Here is a 23,988-nt window from a genome sequence, read left to right on the forward strand (position 1 = left end):
AGATTAAACTACGCTTTATGCTATTGTTTGTATATATATTCTTTATACTGATCGTCTACGCTAATCGGTTTTTTTAAATATTAATATGCTTTTTCGCTACGTGGTAAAATATTTTCTGAATGTGAAATTGTATTTTGCATTATCCCGCACTTTATTTTCTATTATTTATTATTTATGTATGAAAATTCGCAATAGTTCACATCACACGAAGAAAAAAAAAGTTGTATTAACATTATTAGTCTAATTAGAAATAATCTTGTTAATTCAATGCGTCATTTTTGGTTTTAATAAAATAAGTATTTGTTTCACTAATACTGGTGTTATTGAATTAACAAGATTGTTTCCAATTAGACTAATGTTTGTTAATACAATATCATTTTTTTCTCTGTGCACTTTATCCTCTAACATTTTTTTCCTCTAAATCAGCGTTGTTTGCACATACTCTGACCTAGTTAGTTTTTAAAGTCCGTTGCGCGTCCAACTAAATTATGCGATGCAGCTCCAGTGCGTGGCCGAACTAACGGGAATATGAAATTGATTAAAAAGGAATCAAGATCTACTGTGAGTTGCAAACGTCAAAATACATCCACAGCCGAATGATACATGGAGAGGTATTGTTCGAGAGGTAGCAATTAGTAACGAAGCACATCGGCTCGCTGCAGCGGTATATATAGTTATATTTTGGCATAAAAATAAAAAGCCCGAATGTAATTTGTTTGTGATGTGGTCTCGCGATAAAACGAAAACATGTATAGTCGAGATTTTTGTCGAGATTTTCACAGGATCTCACAAGTGGATGTGACACAGATACTACGGATGATAACAAATACCAGACGGGGTAATCTCTGCAACATGTATCTGATGTGCACTCACATATGTTTGTTCAACATATGACCGCTCACGATGCACAATCAGCATTTTGGCAGGATCGTATCACGGCGCTGGACCTGCGCCAATATAACCGCAATTAAAAACGCCATGATAATTTTCACAAAAGCTATAGCCATTAACCCACTTCCACCTCGTTGAAATTATTACGAAGCAAAGCGTTTCTCGATATCTATTGCCATCTTGCTTTCTTTCTCTGCTTTTATGACGTAAGATTTACAATTAGACTCGGTAGAAAATATTCTTTTCTGTATATAGACAAGAAATACCGCTTATATTAGAAAACTTAATAGAATGGTATGCATTGTAGAATGAAAAAATTAGGATAATTTGATAACAGAGATATTACGTAATATCTTTCTGAAAAATTTTTTCGAGGTCCATATGATTCAATTATCAAGCACAAACATAAAATTTGACCGAAGCTTTTGATCCAAGCTTTACTTGCTAATGCGTTTACCATTGCAATTTCATCGTTATTGAAACGTGCTCATTTCGCATTCGTATCCCTGCGGATTCTATGCCGCGGAGGTCTAAACTTCTTCTCCTCGATATCTATGTTCTGTCGATCGCTATCGAATCTCGTTTTAGAGTTGCGAGACTTCTTTGTGAGACCAAGCGCATAAATGCGACGTCTCTCCGCGAAATTTCACGGACGAGACGGCGAGACGTTATTAAATTTGACGCCGCGAGTATCTTTTCTAGATAAGAAACTGCGCGTAAGGAATATTTTATTGCGCATTATGGCGCGGTAAAAATTATATCGCATCCCCGCGCGAACTCGTTGTAGATATTGCGTGAGGAAATTTCCTTCCGCGCGGGCGCGAGGAAAGGGGTCAGGCGTTGCCTGCCAGGAAATGTGTTTGAAGAAGAAATCCTAACAACTTTCACGAGCGCTCCTTAACTCACCGCCGAGAGGAGATTAACGAGCCGCCAAGACGTTCAGGACACGACTTGCATTGACTAATCGTATCGCGCAACGACGCGGAAAGAATATGTTCCTTAAGATACCGGCTGAACGAGGTAGTAATCACGGACGAACATCGCAAACTTACACGCCGTGCCGTAAGCTTTCATGGATGGATATGTTAAAGCGAGTTCACGCGGTCTTCATTTGCATATATATATATTATGTGGGTCAGCGGTTCTCTAACGACCAACGGATCTTTTAGTTTCCATCAGACTATCCAAAATCCGAGTACAAAGCACTGTTAAACACAAAACCAATTTAAAATGCAATCCAATTTGCAACGCTAATTAGATGTATCCCGTTATTATGAAAAAGCGTATTGTTATTCAAAAATTTTATAGTGATTTGTTGTATTGTTTCATTGACAATGACGCATTTAATGACACACGAATTAATTTACAGCAATGGATTATATCCAGTATATTATAATTTTAGCTCGTTCCTGAATAGCAATGCGATAGTATATCACTTATTTTTATTACATTTCCGTTATTTTCAACGATAATTGCTTTCCGTTAACAATAGACCACAACTGTTAATTAAATTTTATCGATCCTTAACTCTCTACCGTCGCGGCGAAAAACTTTTCAAATCCTATTTTTAACGAGACCCTCGGCTTTCTCATCTATTTTCGTATCAGTAGAACATTCGATCTTTCTTACTCGAGTCAGCGTCGTTTTAACACCGCCGTGGTAAAACATAAAACGAACTTTCGCACTTCTCACTCCGAAAATTCATTCGTCAATAGCTCTTGGAGATAGAGGATGGGACATTCTTTCATCTCTCGCGTAACGCGCGATTCTGACGGTCCTTTCGATAGGATGTTTTGAACATTTTGCGAAATTTATGACAGCGAAATGGAGCGCTAGTGTCATCGAGTACGTGATTTCTCCTGTTTAACTTATTTATGGTTATCGTGCTTTTTTTTTTATTGTACCGTTATATCATACCTTTATGACAATGAAAACACATATTATATTGCGTACATTCACATTTAGACAACAAGTGCGTGTATAAACGGACGTTAATATAAAGTGATGAAAATATAATCCTACGGTAAAAGCGTTTATTTGAAATGGAAAATTATCAACAGAAGTGTGAAAAAGTAAATTATATTCTTAAAATAATAGTACTTCTCTCTTAAAATATCAAGGTCAAAGATGTCACGATTTAATTGATAGAAGCATCTTATTTGACAGAATTAATTTGTAACGGATAAGTAATACATAAGAAACGAATTTTTCTTGCAAAATCCCATTGATAGCACGATCGTAACAAGAAGTTTCTCGACTGATAAATGTAAAAAAAGATAAGCGGACGACGTGTGTGGGGATTTTCCTCGGCGCTTCTCCCATATAATGCTCTCTATTGCGAGCGCAAATGCGGACAAAAACGTACGAATCTGAAAGTCATTGAATGCGTACATATATCCGGGTCGAGTCGCAAAAACCCACCAGTAGGTGTAGACGACCTGGATCGGCCACTATCGTCCGTGAACTCGCGCAAGAAAGTAGATATGGTCGACAGTGAGTACGGCCCGCCGTTCTTGGTCCGCCGCGCCGTTACATATATAGGATCGAGCTGTGAACCATAACTACTCGGCGAGCCGCGGGCCACTGAGATTTTCTCGGTCGTATTTTATTATAACTGTTCGCATTTATCGCAACAACACGTTGCATTTTCTGGGAATTATATCGAATACTAAATTTTAGGCGAGATAAGAAAGCTGAAATTCTGTCCAATCGATCAGATACGATCAGAGTATTTATATGCAAGAACATTTTTGTATGATATATAAACGCATTTAATTACACATTACAATCGATGGCCAGTATGAATCTGAGGCGCGGTTGTGCGTGACTAATCAAATTTTATAGTACAAATAATTAAACTTATAATTGGTAAGCTTTTGTAATTATGAATTTCAAAATCGGAGAGTTTCGATCTCTGCTAAAATTCTCTTCTTTGGCGAGCACGTTATTTGTTATCTTTATTTAATAATTATTGCTGATAAAATAATTCCTTTTTTATGTTTTTACTATATGTTTTTACTCTGCAGTGGAAGGTATGGTCGCTATACCTTATTCACGGCTTTTTTTTAAATGAAATTCTTCCTTTTCTTCATTTCTCTGTTTAAAATTTAAACGCAATCTCTTATTTTCGAATACTTACTTCTTCTCTCTTTTCATTTGTCCTTATGCAACGAGACAATTAATTATATACTTTCTTACCTGTATTGTTCTGGGCATGAATTGAGTGTGAAGTATTCATTTGAAATTAATATGATAATTTTATTCATATTTAATGTAAATATAACATTACAGTGAACAAGTTGAATATAGACATATGCCAGAGCCAATGGTAATAATGGATGGAATGTAATTCGATGTCGCAGTTATCGTACAACCGGGAAATTCAATAATCCATTTGCCTTACCTTATATTTCCTTTCTCCGATTTCCGCTTTACATCCATCGTAAAGTAGATTATGCAATTGCGCGTCAAGAAAAATATCGCACCTGTATCCGCAAATCATCCATTCTCGCATTACTACGCTCCCTCCGCTCCGCGTGTCAACGCGTACGCAACAGGTCGACAAATGTAACTTTTCAAATCAACGCTGCATGTTATAAATATTAATGAAATCATAAAACCAATATCGCGTCACACGCGAGAAACGAGCCGCGTCAAAGACAAACGCGCGCATGCAACTTGCATTTTTAACAAATAATAATCCCGTTCTTTTTAAATAAAATATTGCGTGATATTTTATCATGAAATCTACGAAGCCCCAGTACAATCTCCACAATATCTATTACTATAGATATCGTTATATATTTATACGCAACTTGTGCATACTGTGCATATTGTACGTGCGGAATCCTGCAACGCTATATATGGAGATCGACGAGTGTTTATCTTGCGCGGTTCACGCGATTTTACGCATCCTTTATTGACACGTGGAGCGTAAAAGATAAAGCAAGTTAGCCAGGATCTATATATTTCACACACACAATCCGCCTCGATACGTTCGAGTCTGCTACACGGTATAACACTTTTATTACCGCACGCGCGCGTTCTCCATAAACACCAGAACGCAATATCTCGAGTGTTCGAATAAAAGCGCAACGGGCGTAACTTAGATGCATCCGCCGGAAATTGTTTGAAAGTTCATTTTACAGCGCGCATAAAGATATGCCGGCGTTACCGCGCCCGTAAACTACCGATGCACATATTGCGCCCGGGCATAATGCCGTCATGAAAGTCAGTCTTGTTTCGTCGCGCAACTTCGGAGACTGCCAGCTGACGAATCATAAAAGCTCTAGCTCGCCTCCGCCGTCTCTCCTTTCGCAATCCCCCGTCTCTCTTCTCTCGTCTCTCTTCTCCTCGTACACCCCGGCATCTAACCAACATTTGCATTGCTTGCATTTTCGTCGAAAATACGCATCCGACTTCTTGTTCTTTGTATAGCGTTTCTCCTCACTCTAACATCTCGGCATAGAATGTACCTAACTTTTCACACCTCAGTATTCCGTGTTTTTTATTAATTATTAATGTCCGATAATTAATTGTCTCTTTCTTACTGAAAAATATTTAAGCTATCGAGTGACGGTTTCTACATTTCTAATATTCAATATTAAAATGCATTAAATTATTTTGGAGAAAACTAATTATAAAGTTATATGCGTGAGTTTTAATTTTTAATATATATTGTTATATATTTTATTTCTTATTCTTCTCCGTGTTGTCCTGTCTTTTTATCTTCTCTTTGTCTTCTCTTCTTTTTCTTTCCTCCCTATATGATTCAAATATTATACCCTCTCTTATCTCTTTCTTCTCTTGCTTCCTTATGAGACCTTATTATCTTTTCTCCAAGATATCGAATCTTTGTTGCTACAAGGGAATCTTTTTTTTTTCGTTGTGTAAGTGACACTGTACCGCGATCGATACATTCATGTAACGTCGCGCTCGATACGGAAATGAGCGAGAAATGCTACATGTAAACAAATACTTTCCAAATAAGAGCACCCGATGTGAATGCACTCCACTCTTTCATTCTTTCTCTCTTTTTCCATTTTCTCCTTTCCTTTTTCTATTTTTTATTTAACTTGACACACAGTGAGACCGATTTGTTCGACGCCAATACCTTCCATGTACCGAATATAGGAGAAACATGTTCCCCAGTACGTAAGTAAATAACTCTGTGATGACGAAGGACTGTCAATTTAAACGAGAGACAAATAATCGTAAATCGACTGCTGCAAAGTCATTTGGCGTTGATATGACGATGCTTCCACCGGCGCGATGCTAAAATTCTGTTTCGTTAGGTATCGTTAAAATAGTTTTTTGTATAAAATAACCGTCGCGCCGTAACGACTGCCGCTGTAGAATTTATCCTCTTGTCCTGACATTTACGACGACACAGCTCGTTTAAAAAAGTAATATTCTGTGTTAACGAAGCGTCGCCATTTGTCAGAAAACAGTATCGGTGTATTTCCAATTTTTACAAAAAAACCAGAACAAATAGATATCTAGAAACATTTTATATTTGTTCACGTCGACCTCTTGACCTTAATCTCGCTCGAAAGGTCCGCCCGACAAGCGGTATAGGGTTAAAAATCGAAGTGGAATTTTGACTGCCGGGCGTATCGAACAATCGCTTTACTCAATTTTTCATCATTCTTGTCGGTGAACGGCACGTAATTCCGTGGGGCAACGTGACCAAGCGTAATTTCATCGAGCTTCCCATTCTTCTACTCCCCACCGCCATCTTCCATTCTCCCCTTTACCACACATATATCCAACGTGATTTTCCGCGGGGTATAAAGTCGAAAGCATAGAACTAATGGACAACGTAATAAGTTTAGCTATTGTATAATCGCCGCTAATGGCAGGAACTTGCAGTAATACTTTGACGAAAAATCTGTCCAAAGGGAAAGACAAATGCCTCTTTAAAGGTTCCTTTTACGAGCGCACTGCTTGCTACCAAGGGATTACTTAAGAAATAATTATATACAATTGCGATAAAATTAACTATTGAATTCATACGTAAATTAAATTTTAATTTAAAACTTTGGTAGTTATTTAGATTAAAGAACCTCTCTTTAGCAACCTTGATATATGTTGTCAAGATCACTATCCTGAGTAACCTTCAAAAGGTTTTAACCGTCGCTCGTTGTTTATTAAAAAGTTATTAACAAATAAAACTAAGAAATATAACATTTTGCGTCAGTACTAAGGGAAGTAAATTTGCTGATATATATGTACAGTGTATAGACATATCAGCAAATTACTTCCCTTATAGCGCTGACACAAACTGTTATATTTCTCAAACTTTTTTGTCAATAACTTTTTAATAAACAACGAGCGACGACTAAAACATTTTGTACGTTACTCAGGGTAATACTCTTGACTATTGGAGGTTCGTTAATTTAAATAGTTATCAAAAATTTTAATGGAACACTCTCTAATTCTAACTTCTTAGCGTTTAACTAAAATACGTCGTAACTCACACACTCTTTAACCAGAAATTTATTCAACCGGTTGTAATCAGTGCGTTTCGATCGTTGATAAATAAAACTTGTAATCGCGCGAGAGATAGTCGCAGCGCGAAAAAAGTAAACGCTCTCTCCTTGATTGCGCGAAAAGGTAAAGACGCCTTTGAAAAGGCGCTTTTTGCAAGTAGCCACGAGAGAAAACGGGCGATAAAGATGGACGTGACAAGGATGAGGGAAGGAGTCCAAACGATGAATTTTATCCATGCGCCATCGTACAATTTTATTCAGCGGAGTTTGTTTGCGCAGCTGATTGCCTTGGTAGCAGCGACGGACGACGGGAGTAACGAGAGTGAACTTAAGCGATCAATTAAAAATGTAAACTCGTCTAATTGGGACGTTAAATGGTATATCACTGCCAGCGAGAGCGGCCGCGATCCGACGAATCGTTCTTGTCTCTCCTTGATTGCGCGAGAAGTGAGCCCTGCACGTCTCGACACTTTTACGGAGTTGAAAGCCGGAAGTTGATAGCGAGCGGAAAAAAAAGTGAAAGACCGCCCTACGCGAAAGTTGGAAACGAGCGAGGCGTGCGTGCTTAATGTCGGGTTTAATTGCCGATTTAATTGCACACGAAAAGAATATTTAGCATCGCTTTTGAAGCTTTTTAAACACAGTTTGCAGCAGGGACGAAAATATTTGCTAATTAAGATCAAACAGGATATATGAAGGTTTTGATAGTTAAAGCAATCTCGGGGTATCAGTTGAAATAATCGTGTTAAGTTAATTTCATTGATTCGTTGCTCACTTTTAAAATTAGATGTAAGAAAAAGATTATTTTGCGGAGATAATAAAATTAATTTCATATAACGATTAAAAGAAAAAGGCAGTAATAACTAATAATGACTAGTAATAACAGAAATAATTGTTTAGAATTTATCGTTAAACTGAATAAACTGAATAATGAACAAATAATTTGATCTTATTCTTTTCAATTTATTTGATTTAAACTAACACACATAAATCATTTCTGAAGGTACATTATGTTCAATTAGATTGGCATTGAAATAAAAAGATTTTTACAATTGGGAGAGGAAAAGTAATAATGAACGCATAAAATATATAACAGCACGTAATAAAGTGATGCATGCCCAATATAAATAATAATCACCTTTTTTATATTTATTTTATAACATTGTGATAGATTAGAGCGGATTGTACAAAGTCTCACGATACATCTAACATATTTCTTTCATCCTTATGGCTAGTTGGAAGACATAATTAGTTTCGTTGTAATTAGCGATAATTGATGATTTAATGCGATCATTGCCAGGAAATTCGAACAAGCTCGGAAGAAATCCGCGGCAAAGCGAAACGGCGGGGGTAGATTATGGCCGTGTGGCAATGCGGAGAGTGTGAACGCGGCCGGAATCGGAATAGATCGCATAAATTACGGACCAGCCGTGGAACGCGCGACATAACGAGATAATTAATACACGGACGACTGTTCAGGCGAGAGAGGTGGAGAGCGGGACGAAACGTTGATGAGGGGAAAGAGAGAGAGAGAGAGAGAGAGAGAGAGAGAGAGAGAGAGAGAGAGAGAGAGAGAGAGAGAGAGAGAGAGAGAGAGAGAGAGAGAGAGGAAGAAAGCGACAGTGCGTGCGCGTGTATATGAGTGTATACGTCATCGCCCTTTCTGTACTGGACAACGCGTACCCGCGCCAGAATGCATTTACCTACTGTTTCGTTGCTTCTAATGGCTGCTATTCGCCACCCCGTTTATCGTCCACGAGGGTCGGTCGACATCTCTTTTGTTCCACGCGCGCGTTGCATGGGTGAGGAACGATTCCCCCATTGCAATCGTCCGGACGTTCGGTCGCGCGGTCTCACGGCCCGTGAGTCCGCGAACATGGATAAATTAACGCCGGCGAAGAAGAATCGCTCATGAAGTTTAAGAAGAACTATTAGGTATCCGCTCTCTGTGCAGTAAATAAAAGATAAGAAGTCTCTCTTTTTCTGTCTCTTTCTCTCTCTTTCTTTCTCTGTACGTGTATGTTTGCGGGTTTTCTAATTGTAAGAGGAAGTAAAAGTTTCCCTTTCTCAATCTGCAGTTTACACTGGTAATATCGATTAATCCATAAAAGATAACTTGTGGTTCTAAAGTCTTGGCTTACCGGCCAAAATTACGTAAAGTTTTTCTGATGCTGGAAGAAGAATCGGTAGATAAATTTTTATCACGCAGTGAGAACGTACATTTCTCAAAAGTTGATGTACAAAAAATAGAAAAACCGGGGCGTTGCGCGTGTATGTGTACGTGCGTGTCTACAAATCTAACGGTCGGTAAAACCGCGGCTCTCTGAAATATCAATATAGTCTATATGAATTCATGCATTTATAACTTGGTAACTTCTGACACTATAAATCTACGTATCTACGGATCTGGCGGTATCTGTGAATCTACGCTAAGCTATGAATCTCTCCCGCAAAGCACTCCACCGCATACCAATATAACCCGTTTGAAGGATTTTCCGTTTTCAACGTAATGATCCCTTATCCTGCAAGCGGACGTGGATGCGAGCTAGCTATTTATAGTAACTTCGAGTAGCAAGTAGCCTTTGGCGGTGAAAGCATTAAAAGCGCACTTGGGGCTTGTTTTGCCCTGCGCGTCCCGGTCGCGCCATCATCGTCGCGGAAATTCCCAAAAGTTTTTCCCGGTTGCATTTGTGACGTTTTGCGCCCTGCAATGGTTAGCAAACTGCCCCAAAGTGTTAGCTTTAACTACGAGAAACGTCGTCGGCCGCGAGTTTTTCGTCACCTTCCTCTTTGCGCGCGGGATTCTCCCGCTGGGAGTTCTCTCGCGCCATTGTCGAACCCGGGCCGAATCGGCCCGATATGGTGATTTTCATCAACGACAATTGTTCGTAGTCCTTCGTCGGGAGTTCCCGGCCGCCCGTCTGCTCTCCCCGAAGTCGAATAATTCACTTCCCGCGGTTCCCGGCGCTATACGCCCATCCCCGGATTTCCGCATAAATTCACCCCGCGCCGCTAAATCGCGGCCGCGCGAACTTAGAAACATGGCCGCGCGGCTTATTATCTCGAGAAGACAAACGCGCGTCTATATCGCGCGGCCGATAAATCGACGCGGCGAAATCGCAGGCTCCCGTGCCGCATCGTTCTCCGTAAAACGAAGACTTAGCAGGATTAGAAAAAGACTACGCCGTGAATGCCGAAGATATACATTCTGAATTCTAAGAGAGAAGCTATTTTTTGCTGAACATAAGTAACGATTTATCTGTATAATCAGTTAGAAACACTTTTCTCTTACTTTATCTTGAGTAAAAAAATAAATAACTGCATGCAGAATGAGATCGCTTCTGGTACGTATAGCATCGAAATATCTTCAAAGAAAGAAGAATATCGACGGTGCAGGTGCAGCGAACAAAGGTTCGTCTCCTCCTCGATCATCCTGACGCAATCTGAAGGTCATACCTCTCTCGCTTCTGTCGAGTGTGTACGTTCTATTGTCCGATGGTATGCGACGCGCTTCGGCGGAAAGGAACGAAATCGATTAAAGCGCAGTATCCTCCGTGCCGGATCCGGAATGCGATCTCGTCGCCGCCGAGTAAATGATGCCGCGTATCTTTCCCGCGCTTCCGCCGCACGAAGTCCACTGAAAGAGTGGAGTTGAGCTTTAACTCAGATATCCGGGCAGCATTTCAAATTTTACGACGTGGAAATGTGCGCGCGGGGTACAACGCGATGTATAGCTTCCCGGTTTCTGACCCTCGGTGTACCGCCATAACGGAGCAATCGCGGCGCGAATCGATAGATATTTATTGCCGCATCGGTGGCGATAAATCGTAGCCGCTGACCGAAGTCAAAATACTTCTGTGATTCTCTTACATCTTTCATCGCGAGGAAAATAAGAAGATTCCGTCCGCAATCGTGCAGAATTTCGTGCGAGATAGTGTGTGCGATACTCCGCGCTCCCCTCGAAATCACGTGATAACGCAAATGAAATAAAAACAAGATTAACGTCGCTTTTAAAAATTCAACAGCCGGGACTCCTAATTCAGCTGACGCAAACGTGTCGTTTATGAACGTTAAGTAAACCGATTACGATTTGCCGCGACAAATCGCATTTGCCGAGCGCATCGAAAATGTATTCGGTGTTTGTGTATTTTTATCAACAATAACCGCCGCACCGCGCGACGAAATGCCGGACGGCAAACGGACTTGTAATTCGAATTCGTCGATACGAAAATTAAATAAAACGCATGTGTAGAAGCTATATAGTAGATTCGTATTGATATTCCATAAGCGATACGTGCAGGTGATAGCTATACTAAAACAAGCAAACAGAATATAGTTTTTGCATATGTATGTAAATCATTTTAGGAAAATAGTTCCGTTTTCAATATTTTTTTTATAACGTAAAATGCAAATATTTTTTTACTGGCAAAAAGTATTGTATTTTTCTTTAACATTTTATTACATTCTGGTGTAGTTTATTAGAGATTTTTTTTTATTCTTTCTTATACCTTAATTTTTCATATTTATAAAGTTTCTTTTAAACAATAGCGAGAAATAAAATTAAGAAAAAAAAGCAAAGAAATGCTATTACATATTGGTCCATACACATACCGTAAGATTTAATTTATTTTGTAATTATGATTTTATTTTACATAAGATTGTTAGACAACTAAATTTGAAACACACCAAATAACAATTATTATCAAAGATCTTGTTGAAGCAATTAAAAAAAACTAACAACTGAATTTATTTATATCGTAAATATATTATATAGTAAAATTATTTTATTAAAATTATCAATGTCCAGTATATATGATTTTAATTCACTAACACTAGTAAACGATATATATTAATGATAATTAATATATTGTTCAAATACCTGTACAATTATATAATAGAATTGTTTTTATCGTTGAATTATTTTTGTTGCTTGGCCTTTGTCGATAGTGGCAAAAATATCCCCGATTTCGGCCACCGTGTATTCCCGACAACTGAAAAAGCGTTTTATATGGGAGATTGGCTAGATTTATTGCGTTTTCAACTTTAACAACGTCCAAGAAAACTTGCCTATCGGTTGTGCGCGACTTTAACCGAGTTCGAGACGAATTCGAGCTGCAGTACGACAGATATATACCTGAGAACTCAATCCATGCGTCGCGCGATTCAGCTTGTTTGTGAACGAAACTTCGCCGGTTTATTGGTTCACCGTACGAGGATTTCGTGGAGAATAAAATAAATGTACCAGGAATTTGCCATTGCGAAGTGATAAGTCGATCGAATAGATATAATCCGACGGGAGACATTGCGTGTGTCTCTAATAGACACACTGGATCAACATTTGCCAACCTCTTCTGATATGCGAATCTCTCAGCACGCGTATATCTCATAGGAAGAAGTCGCGATACCGATTCCATCGCATTTATCTATTATTATTTTACCATGTTTTGAAAATTGTCATCAAATCGTAATATTGTTGTTTCTAAAATCGCGTTATAATTTCTTGGGATCAATATTCTGTAGAAAACTTTTGAAATTTGCTCATCAATTTCTTATAACAAACTTGAAACAATACTTTTACTAGGAACTTTTAGAAAGTACTGCAATGTTTTGCGATATTGCGATATTGCCGTGCCGGCCGACGTCTTATCGGTATTATCGCGCACTTCTAACGGCGAAGATTCAATGAATGAACGTATCTTTCGCAGCCGTCTGACTAACACGTGTCATATGATAAAAGTTATATCCACTTGAACCCACTACTTGAAGGCACCTCGAGTCACTTTGACGACGTTAAGCAGCTTAAACGGTCTGATACATCCGTGTACATCGTTCCGTACATCGGATTAGCTACATCTAAGGGATCCCTGTTCCTACGCGCTGGAAATTGGAATCTGCTCTCTATTACTGTACTGACACTCAGACCCGACACAATTTCTCCTACTAGTGAATAGTAAGCACGTGCATGAACAACTTGGATCGAGACAAAGCTACACAACGGAGATCGTGAAACGCGTAATCTTGAACAGAGCGAAGCGCAGTGTTGCATATCTCTGTATAATAATGTTATAGTTATAATGAAAATGCGGCTAACGAAGTTGGACAACAATTACTTAATCATATAAAAGTAGCGTTATGTTTAAAGTAACTCCTATTAGAAATACAGTTCGTGAAATGCGATCACCGTTTTCTCATTGATTTCAAGACGAATTTGATTACTTCATAACGTTGAGAATATTATTACCGTATATATTAAATACTCAAGTTTTTTATTCAGATATGAATAACATAATCATACGGCCAAATTTTGTATGATACATTTTATACTTTTTTCATTACCGCGAATATCCTCATTCAAGATTTTAATTAGACTCGAAAAAATATCGATTAAGATCCAAATGTATCAGATATTCACAAATCTTGAATTGTTATAAGAACGAAATCAAATTTTTTCTCAGTTAAGAAATTAAGATATTTATTTTTCCTCTCTCTCTCTCTCTTTCGCTACTTTTCTATAGAATAACATGTAATGCAAATTATATATCTGACCGCGTATACATATAATTATTACCTGTCTTTCGCACAAACGTGTTAATTCAGCACTGTTATTATTGTAAACGTGAGCATAAGTTGGTCGAAGTAATTATCCTAGCAAGTACGCCGACCGACGTTGATACGTAACTGAACTGAGAATTATTCGTGTAATCTACATCATCGTAATGTTCTGCAAACTGAAATCGATTATTTGCCACGTTGAACTTCCATTAGCGCCAACCGGCTGTGTTTATGTATCTGACAGTTGTAACGCGGGTGCAATTAGATATACATTGAAGCAGCTGAACTTTCTGGGTTTCTGTTAAAATTATCTTTCTACGCAGTGGATGAAAAATGTCGGAGAACAAAATAAAATAAAGAATGTTCTCTGGGATATTGCGGATATTGCCGCGTTTGCTGTCCGTGCATTTTATTTCAAACATTTAAAAATTAGAATCTTGAAAGCGAAATGTATTTAGATTACCGTTGGAAAATTTTAACGCAAAGAACTTAAATTCAATATAAAAGTCAACCATTTAGCAATAAATTCGAAAAAAAAAACAGAATTGAAAAAAATTTCTGCCATTATATGTAATCTCTTCTTAGAAAAAAAGAAAACAGAAAATTGACAATCGATTTATATTACTCGCGAAATACAACAATGAATTAACGATAAGTTCAAGTTATCGCGTACAAAAAACTTCGAAGAAGCACATCAGTCGTTTCTTCCTTGCTCCGTACAGAATGCCATCGTAGACTATAGGTATCGATCTAGAACAGCGTAAACACTATGTAAGAGACAGTAGAAAACGAGAGATAGAGAGAGATGCGCCGCTGGGTCACAAAGAAACTAATCTCCAATACAGCGTAATGTAAAGCTGATGGCCTTTCGAGACGGAAAAAAACGACCTGTCGGAATACGGTCAGCGCATCTTTTGCATCATAAACGACGATCTTTCAGCAGAACTTGGTCAGACTTTATCGAAACCTCATAAAGGATTTTCGGTAAGACGTAAACGACGTGAAAAAGGTTATTTTAAGTACGACTTGTATGACTCTTGAGTAAAATATGAAATTTAGATTCTTGTTAAGGCAGAAGGCTTTATTCGTAAAAAAATTTGTCTAATATTTTTAATTTATAATATTTAACCATTATTTAATGCGCTCTTCAAATAAGTATTTCTTAATTTTAAAAAATGTGCGAGCTATTTTCTTGATATATTAATCTAGATTAAACATAGAGATAATACGATATGAAACATTTGTCTTTATTTGCATTTGCATAGCCCTATTTTTTGAAGAAAATAAAATTGATTTGTAATTAAAAAGAGAAAAGAAGGCGGCGCAGTTTTCTTCTTTGATCGTGTCGGACCGAAAGGAGGTCGTGAAAATTTTCTACGTCTCCTAGTCTTGACAGCGTATTCGAAACGTCAACGACACCTGCTTGGTTATGGCGCCGATGATGTCTAGTAACAGGAATAATAAGGCAATACTGCAAGAACTTCCTTGACGGTGAACGTTCAGAGAAATTTCTGATAGCTGGCAAATTTTTCTCTCGCTCGTGTCAAATCGGCGATTACATAATTTTTTCTTTAAATGGCAAAATAATTTTTAACAAAAGTTTAGTGAAATTTTTATTTCAGTAAAATAATATTTAATGAAATAGCACATAGTAAAATTTCGTTTAGTATAGTAAAAATTTGCTTCCAGATAAATAATTCCAATAAACATTTATAGACAAGTCGAGGCTTATTAAATTATTGATAAATTGATTATATATATTATAGATATTAATTGTGCCATCGTGGCTGTACTTATGATTTATGAACAGTACAAACATATTTGTGTCGATCGTTTATTAAAAATGTTCGACATTTCAGAGTTAGTAATGTTGCGACGTTGGTACGAAAGTTGGTCGTTTCTCGTGGAGATAATAGTTTGCCTTTGAATGCCCGCTTTATCGCTTCGCAAGGTCGAGTTACGCGTCTTCCTCACATTCGACACATCCATTTTGCCTTCTTGCGATAGAATCGAGACGCGCTTCTATGACTCGGGATGACAGTTCGGCAAGAATGCGCCCGGTCATCGCAATGTGATATAAAATCCGAACGGCCAACCGTGACGAGGAGAATTCATCGGATGAAAGGTGGGCAGTCGTGCTGTATGACTTATCGATCGAACATGGTCAGGGTGCTGCACTGTCGTCATTTTTTAGAGCGTTTCTTTATACAGATGATACATCGATGCGCCTTGGAAATCGATCACTGATATTCACTGATGTTAAAGAGTAGAGTTTATTATAAATATGCGTAAAAAGAAAGAGAATTAAATACTATGCGAATTTACGATATTGAAATATCACAAGAGATATACTACAAAGATTAAGCCCGGTGTCCACGAACTGCCAATTAACTTGCAGCTCTTACAGAAAAGTAGCAGTTTCATTGGCTTAAACCGAAACTTGGACACAGTTCTTGCATCGTGGACACCGGGCTTTATACGAAAACATTACTAACATAAGATATTGCTAAGATATTAAAAGCTTGAAGAAGAAATTTATTTTCTCTTATTGCGACTATAAATATAAAGTATATTGTATATTTATATAAATATTCCTAAATAAATATAGATGTTCTATCGTGTCACAGATGCAACTATTATAAAACCGCTCGTAAGTAACTGATCGCGTTTTATCAATTATCGATGCTTTTAATCTGGCACCGCTGCACCAGCAATAACACCGTATCTGTGGCTCGCCATCAATTTTTTTCAACTTAATCACGCACCTTTTATTACATCGCGATAGCTTTATCGAACAGCTCGACGCAACACGTGTAAACTCGCGTAAACGAACGCCCGATGATTAAAACTGTCTCTCTGCCGATTTATTTTTCCCGTATGCTGCAGTTTCATGATGTGTTTGCGTTTCGCCGTGTCCTGTAAAATTACATTCGCACTTTGTGATGCAAAATTTCCCCGCGATATACAATCGCGCGTGAAGAGAACCAAGTGCAATAATGTTCAATCAGGCGTGTAAACAGAGACATGCGCAAGATGTTTCTAAACTTTGCGGGTCTTCTTATTGAGAGAAATCTTTAATCGAATATTTAAGTTAACTGACGCTCTTAGAATTACTATGCTGCTCTTTAACCCAAAATCGCTTTTCTCTGTTGCAGAAGCGCGAGCTAGAATAATCGGCACGGGGGATATCTACGTGAAGACCGGAAGTCTTCTGACGTTGACGTGTCTCATGTCGCAAGGTCCCCACGATCTGGGAACGGTAGCTTGGTACCGAGGAAGTCAGGCGGTGGTGACATCGCCGCGATCAGAAAATGACATCGACGCGGAGCCCCGCATAACCGTCGAGACGGAATGGAGCGATGCCCTCACGTCGAGGTACGAATGAATAATTAAGCCTTACTCTTACTTTTTAAATGTAATTAAGCTTAGATTAAAAATATTTTCAATAATGATTATAATAAAATTAATTTTTCAATATTTAACGTGAGAGAAAACGGACAAAGACTTGCCGATGTGATTAATCGTTTTCGTATAAACGTTAAATAAATCTCGTTCACTCGCGACAGCGCGTCTCTTTCGCGGCAGCGTGTATTACGATTTATACTTTAAATATCAAAAACTTAGTTAACGTGAAACTCGTTTACGCACGATGGACAAAATGAAAAAAAAAAAAGCTCGTCATGCTTGTCGCACATTCAGAGTCATCGTTTCCGCACGGGGGAAAACTCTCATAAGTAAACGGCGTGCGTATCCGCGTGATATTGTTATAAGTACGAATTGCTGTTTAATTTTTTACACCGCGGGCTTCAGTCGGGCGAATACGTCGAATAAATAAAAAATATGGATCACGCGTGCCATATATTTGCGGCTGTCACATTTTAACGCGGTTTAAATATTTCAATTTTTGTCACGGCGTCGCTGCGACGCGTTTTATAAAAACTGGATTCTGCAATGCGACCCCGGGCGCGTTTCACCCTGAACGATATGCACGCCAATGCAATTTTGTATAATTGTTTGGCGAAGGGCTCGCGACGCGGTATAACACGCTTACGCCGCGCTGAAATCAGCTCGACCCGGACGAGTCTTACAATAGCTGAAAAACGTCGTGAAGTATTAAAATGTAATATCAATCGTGTTCAGATGCTTTTTTTCTTGCGACTTCATCAAGCGTGGTAAATATTCGTCAAGCGCGATTGATTTCAGTCGTTTTTCACCGAAATACTTTTTTTTTCTCGACGATTCTTTCATCGAACCGTCCGTCGCGCGTACAATATTTCATCGCACACGGTATAACCATATCTTTTTCGAGCTGCCGGCGAAATAAATAAATGGTCCTCCGCTTATCCCCTCCCGCGCCCAGGGGAAATAATGAGAAATAATGGCGTGCTGGGTTGGGTGGTTGTCCCGCCGGTCCTACACGTCGTCGCGGTTCTTTGAAAAACTGATCCCACGCTCAAATTAATTTATTTCGAGATACCGCGGGCTCTATGGGGCCGCCTTAAAAACGCGCGATACGCACACCGCCAAAGCATTTGCTAGCGACAATGGTGATATGAAAAATTTATTTTTTTCTACCCATAAAATTTACAATTCACGCTCAGTATATGTGAATGTTAATTCATTCTCAATACACTTAGATGCTTCAAGTTCTGATTAAATATATAAGTATATTTTTATATAATTTTTAAGATTTTTTTCATCACGTTATATTTTTTTTTTACATTAATGCCGTATGATTATTTATATAGCAAAAAAGATGTTTAAAGAAATTTAATATTTAAAATAAGACAACGCACATATTGCAACACACGAAAAATCATTTCCTTACTGTATGCGTACGTTCTATTTTTAAAACATGAAAAGAACAGTTTAAAAATTTTAAACTTTATATACATATAAAAAGATGCACCTTGAGGGAGAGAGAGACAAGTATATAAATATTAAATATATATAAAAATATGTAAGTGCGAAAAAAGCAGTCACTGTGGTTTACGGTTATTGTTTACGTCCCATTTTTCTATTCGGAGTTCGGGATAAAAGTTACCCGGTTGGAATTGTTCGATATAGAGACCAGGGATTCGAGATGGTAGACATCGAGACGCCGTGGCGTCGCGTCGCATGACGTCTGATTATTCTAATTGTCTCGGGCAGATCCGAGACAACAGGGTCCTTTGTCACGTGGCCCGCGCACCGTGAAGACGCATCGGACATGCTCCGCATTTCGGACGACCTGGCTGTTCGGCCAGGTCGCTTGTGTCGGTCCGAATATTGCGTTCGCCGTCGCCGTTGTGTCCGCCGCGCGATGTCGCGCGTCCGTTTTTGGACGTGATTGACGATTGTCACGACGATATGCCGTTACACACCGCGTCGGCAAATTTACGGGACCGCGGCCCAAGAAGCGAATTAATTGTCGCGCAGCTGTCGGCCCGCGACTCTTCCGTCATGCTTTCAGTTTCAATTTCGAAACTGTCTGAGAGTCTGTCACCATGAGTGAGACGTTCCCAGCGATGGTGTCGGCAATATGATACATGTCGATGGTACATTTTTATATGCGCGCCTATATATTTATTAATATTATATATATTTAAACGTAAAAGGAAAAGTCTGTCTTCTTTTAAATTCTTCGAAATGAATAAAGTTCACGTTCTTTTTTCAGATCAGTCAAGTTTAAATTTATAGATATAATAAAACGAATAAGAGGTTGTATGAACTGTATATTATCCGACAATAACTTTCCCACATATTTCCAGAATACTACATTATTCACATTCATAAAGAGATATTCAAATTTCACGTTAAAGCGAGGAGCTAATCTACGAACCTGATTTTCAATCCTGGAACTTCCGCGCTCATAAATCTTCCGTGCTCCTCGATAACATTAGCGTGTAACCGGATATCGTTTCATTTCGTCGCATCGAGATTACCTTACCTTACCTTCCCACCGCTCGAAAGTGGTGGTTCGCTGTCGAGGAGCTTAGTCCGGCGTCGCTATACGTTTTCATTATCCTCGGACTCCATCAAGTCTGCTGTTATGGCTCGTCGTCGTCGCACCGGCATCGCAATAATTATTTCGCGGGCACATTCAGTTCACGGAACTGTGCGGTAACCGCATACAGGGGACAGCGTTACCGTAGCGGTGGCCTTAAGCGGCGGTTATTGGTCCCACGAGTGCGATGCATTACGACGTTGCGCGATGAAGCTAACTACTAAAATGCGGGAAGTAAATGAGTAATCGATAATCTGTTGGAAACGGCGCAACCTTCTTCATGTAACGTTATATATCGTGTAACGGATATCCCTGTTGTGTCCACGTATATTCTATACGTATTATACCCGACAAAACGGTGTATCGCTTCTTATCTAAAAACGATAACTTACAACACGCGAATATTAGAGGTACGCCAATGAGGATAATTATAACGAAAGACGATAACTGTTAAAATTTATATAATCGACAATCTATAACAACCTATATTGATGGCATAATTAAAACTTTTCTAAAACTTTTATGTCTGTATCTTCTCTCGTGGTCGTTGAGAAAGACGCGTTAAATTAAATCTTCGCAACTCTTTCTTCCTCGGTTCAAATTGAAAGTTTAACAAAGATAATTATTGAACTTGAAACGATAAAAATGTCGAGCGGCTTTCTATTCGATTAACAAACAGTCGCGGAAGAGAATTTCTTCTTGACGCGCGATGGAATCATTCGGAAGCATATTCGCTTTTCTAACTAGTTTGCCGTTAAATTAGCCGATTGCCGATTAACTTTTACGTGTCCATGACTTTATCTCTCGCGCGCGTAATTACGTGTTTATCTCTCTCGCGATTAGCGCATCGCGACCGTGCAGGTTTATTAATGCATCTCCGCGTCGAGTCCGGCTGCAATTTTCTCTCTGTATTGCGTTCCACGCGTTCAGACCCATTCAATATTCATATTTGAGGAATAAATTCTCATCGCACTTGCAAAAGCCTTCTGACACGCGATACGCTATGAAAATTCGAACCCGTTCCGATTTCTATCGATCCGATCAATTCAATTTACTGCGTAACAGTAACGAGCGTCTAACAAACAAAATGGAAAAAAACAATGAAAACCAAAATTTGCTCTTTCCATCTTCCTCGATTATTACCGCTGAATGAGTTGATTAAAGCTTGGTCGTGTGTAATGTAAATTCCGAGTGAGAGAAGGACTGTTATGATGTATGATGTGTATAACTATTCAAAATTGATATCTATGCAGAATTGCAGACACCTCTAGGACATGATAAAATGATAGAAATTATAATGATTCTACAGCGCTTATTAAATAATTCAAATAATTATCATTTTATACCAAGTTCATGTATATGTAGTTAGTGTATCTTTTCTTATTATAAAGTTTATAGAAATTTCAGCAAAACAGTTACAAATTTCATGATCTTTTTAAGACGATAATATATTATTATTTTATTATATTATTAAAATATTATTTTGCTGAGTATAATTCGGTTGTCGTTTGGTATATTTTGTATAATGAGTGTGTTTTTGTGAAATACGCAATTTTTATGCATTTATTGCATAATACTTGCATTATATTTGTATGTACATTGTACGGTTTAATTAATAATACGGAAATATCTCTAGAACGCATTTAGAGATAGTGAAACGTGATAAAATTTGCGTTATGCATATCAGAGATCTTCGGCAAAAATATGTACAATACTGTGCAGAGAGGAGAATGGGTAATTGGACCGCTGCAGCTAATAATGTCGTGGATAATTATCACTAAATTAACGATACTTTATTATTAGTTGTGTCTTTAGTCATTTTATATATATGATCCTGTACTTTATTATACTACTCTGACGAAACTGTGCGCTGCTAACGTATGCGACATCAAAACGATTAGAATGCATACACAGCGCGATAACGACCCTGTTGCAAATTTTATGATTGATGGCTTTTAAATATTCCATGATAACACTAAATTATTTCGTGATATAGGTAGATTATATGAGAAAAGCGTGATAGTTTTAGGGCATTATGCATATTAATCTCTTCGGAAATACATTCAGTTCCATTAAAAACAGCGTACTAATGCATTTTCGGATTTATATATGAAAACATTTACATTTGCAGTTAATTGTATATTTTGTACTTTACATGTGTAAAATAACAAATTAGTTATTACATTGTATTTGTTACTTTACACTTGTCATTTTCTAGAAAATGTCATACCTTTATATCTCGGAAAAATGGCTTCTTTTATAATATACGCGAGACGAAGGAAAATCCTTCACAGAGTAAGCTTCAAAGAGCTACTTCCATGCATATATGGCATCCCTAACGACCGAGTAGTAATTTTCTGACTCCGTACACGTCACTCCTCCTTTCATTGTATTCTTTCTCCTTTGATTAAGATTAATACTCCCCGATTTTAATTTAAGTCACATTTTTAATTAAGCTACAGATACGCTACAGATACTCTACGGATAGGCTGTTTAGCAGAAATAAAGGCTCAACACGTAAATTTGGATTAATCCGGATTATATGGACTTGCGCGCTCTCGGTATACCTCTCTCGGCTGTACTCTCCGGTCGATGAACTTATTGTGATTGCATTATATGAGTGTCGTGTACGATTGATTGTTTTTAATCCGGCGGAATAGCCGGCTAATTGGCATTAATTGAAAATATTTCACAAGACGGAAATGTTACCGATTGAACAACATTATTGGAGAATTTATTTATTTAATAGAGTGAATTATGAATTATCTGATAAATTTAAAAGCAAATTATAGAAGGAAATAAAGCGAGCACGAGCTGTGATAGAAATGCGAGACTTTTATAAGAATAGATTGATATATTTTTATCAGTTACGTGTAACGTTGTGTAACGTTACACGTATTGTATACCTTGAGCTATAAGAAGAAAGCGCCTTATTTCTTTTTACATCAGATATTCCAGTTGGAATAGTTTATGTAGCGCGAGAGAGGATGAGGAAGCAGCATTATAGTCTATTAAAATCACATAATAGGCAAATGACTCCGCTAATTGTAAGCACTATTGCTCTTGCTCCTGCTGTTTGAGAACTCTTGATTCACAACCACCATCAAGTGTGTATGTATGTACAACATCGGGTCGAAACCATAATAGGTTTTCCACAATTCGCCTGCGCTTCGTATAACAAATGCCACTACAGATCCCGTATCGCCATCAATCCCATCGAGCACAACCGCATCTTGAATAGTAATGCCTTTTGTAATTGGAACTTTAATTTTTACATTACCGAACAGATAAATTCAATCGTTCAATTCAGATCTGTTCACGAATTTCTTCAAAATGCAGGGAAATGAAATTTGAATCTAATCGAAGAGAAATTTTTCACATAACAATTACGATCACAAAAAAGAAATACAATTCTATGCAAGATTCTATGCAAGATAACTCGAATCACTGATATTTTTTTCTCTCACGAATTTTAAGCTTCGGAAGCAGAATCTCAATTTAAAATCATGCAGATATTATAATTTTAGTGTCTGCTGTGTGATTCCTTTTCATAGAATTGAATATAATTGTATACTCTGGTAATGAAAAAGTATATATATAGAAACCTATTGCATGATATCCTCTTGAATTTTTATTAACAAGAAGAATTGCTTAAGGAGTTTTCATTTAGGAGATTAACTGCGACAATTTCGTGTACGCGATGCCTGTTAACGCGCGGTTTAGCGAATCAGCTTTATTGCGTATCAGTGCTGACGCGTTGCGGACCCGCATTTGGATCTACCGTAATGTTCGAGCGACAGTACTACAATCTGTCGTGCATTATATACTCGATAAACTGAAGTCCAAGCCACAAACGATTGTCAAAGTTGTGCGGTGACGCCAGATAGTTGCGATATGTGTGAAACCGCGGTGTTCATACGGTATTAATACTATTGTATGAAGTCATTGGCACAATCGTTTCCAGCTCTTCGCACATGACGCGGTCGATTAGGCTATATTAATGCAATAAGCATATTCTCACGACGACCTCTCGTGATTTCTGCGTGCAAAATTTCGAAATAATTGAGA

The 23,988-nt window shown here is 38.1% G+C and overlaps 1 protein-coding gene across 1 annotated transcript in view; it reads left to right on the forward strand.

The window, feature by feature from the left end:
- Dpr1 (defective proboscis extension response 1) overlaps window positions 1–23,988 on the forward strand; it is a 319,413-nt gene that overhangs the window by 253,645 nt on the left and 41,780 nt on the right. The window contains exon 4 of the mRNA XM_077405921.1: window positions 17,090–17,309. Within this exon, the coding sequence (XP_077262047.1) occupies window positions 17,090–17,309 (220 nt within the window). The remainder of the gene's footprint in view (window positions 1–17,089; window positions 17,310–23,988) is intronic.

The sequence above is a fragment of the Temnothorax americanus genome, unplaced genomic scaffold (assembly GCF_048541705.1).
Source record: "Temnothorax americanus isolate GAGA-0224 unplaced genomic scaffold, ASM4854170v1 Scaffold20, whole genome shotgun sequence".
NCBI lineage: Eukaryota > Metazoa > Arthropoda > Insecta > Hymenoptera > Formicidae > Temnothorax > Temnothorax americanus.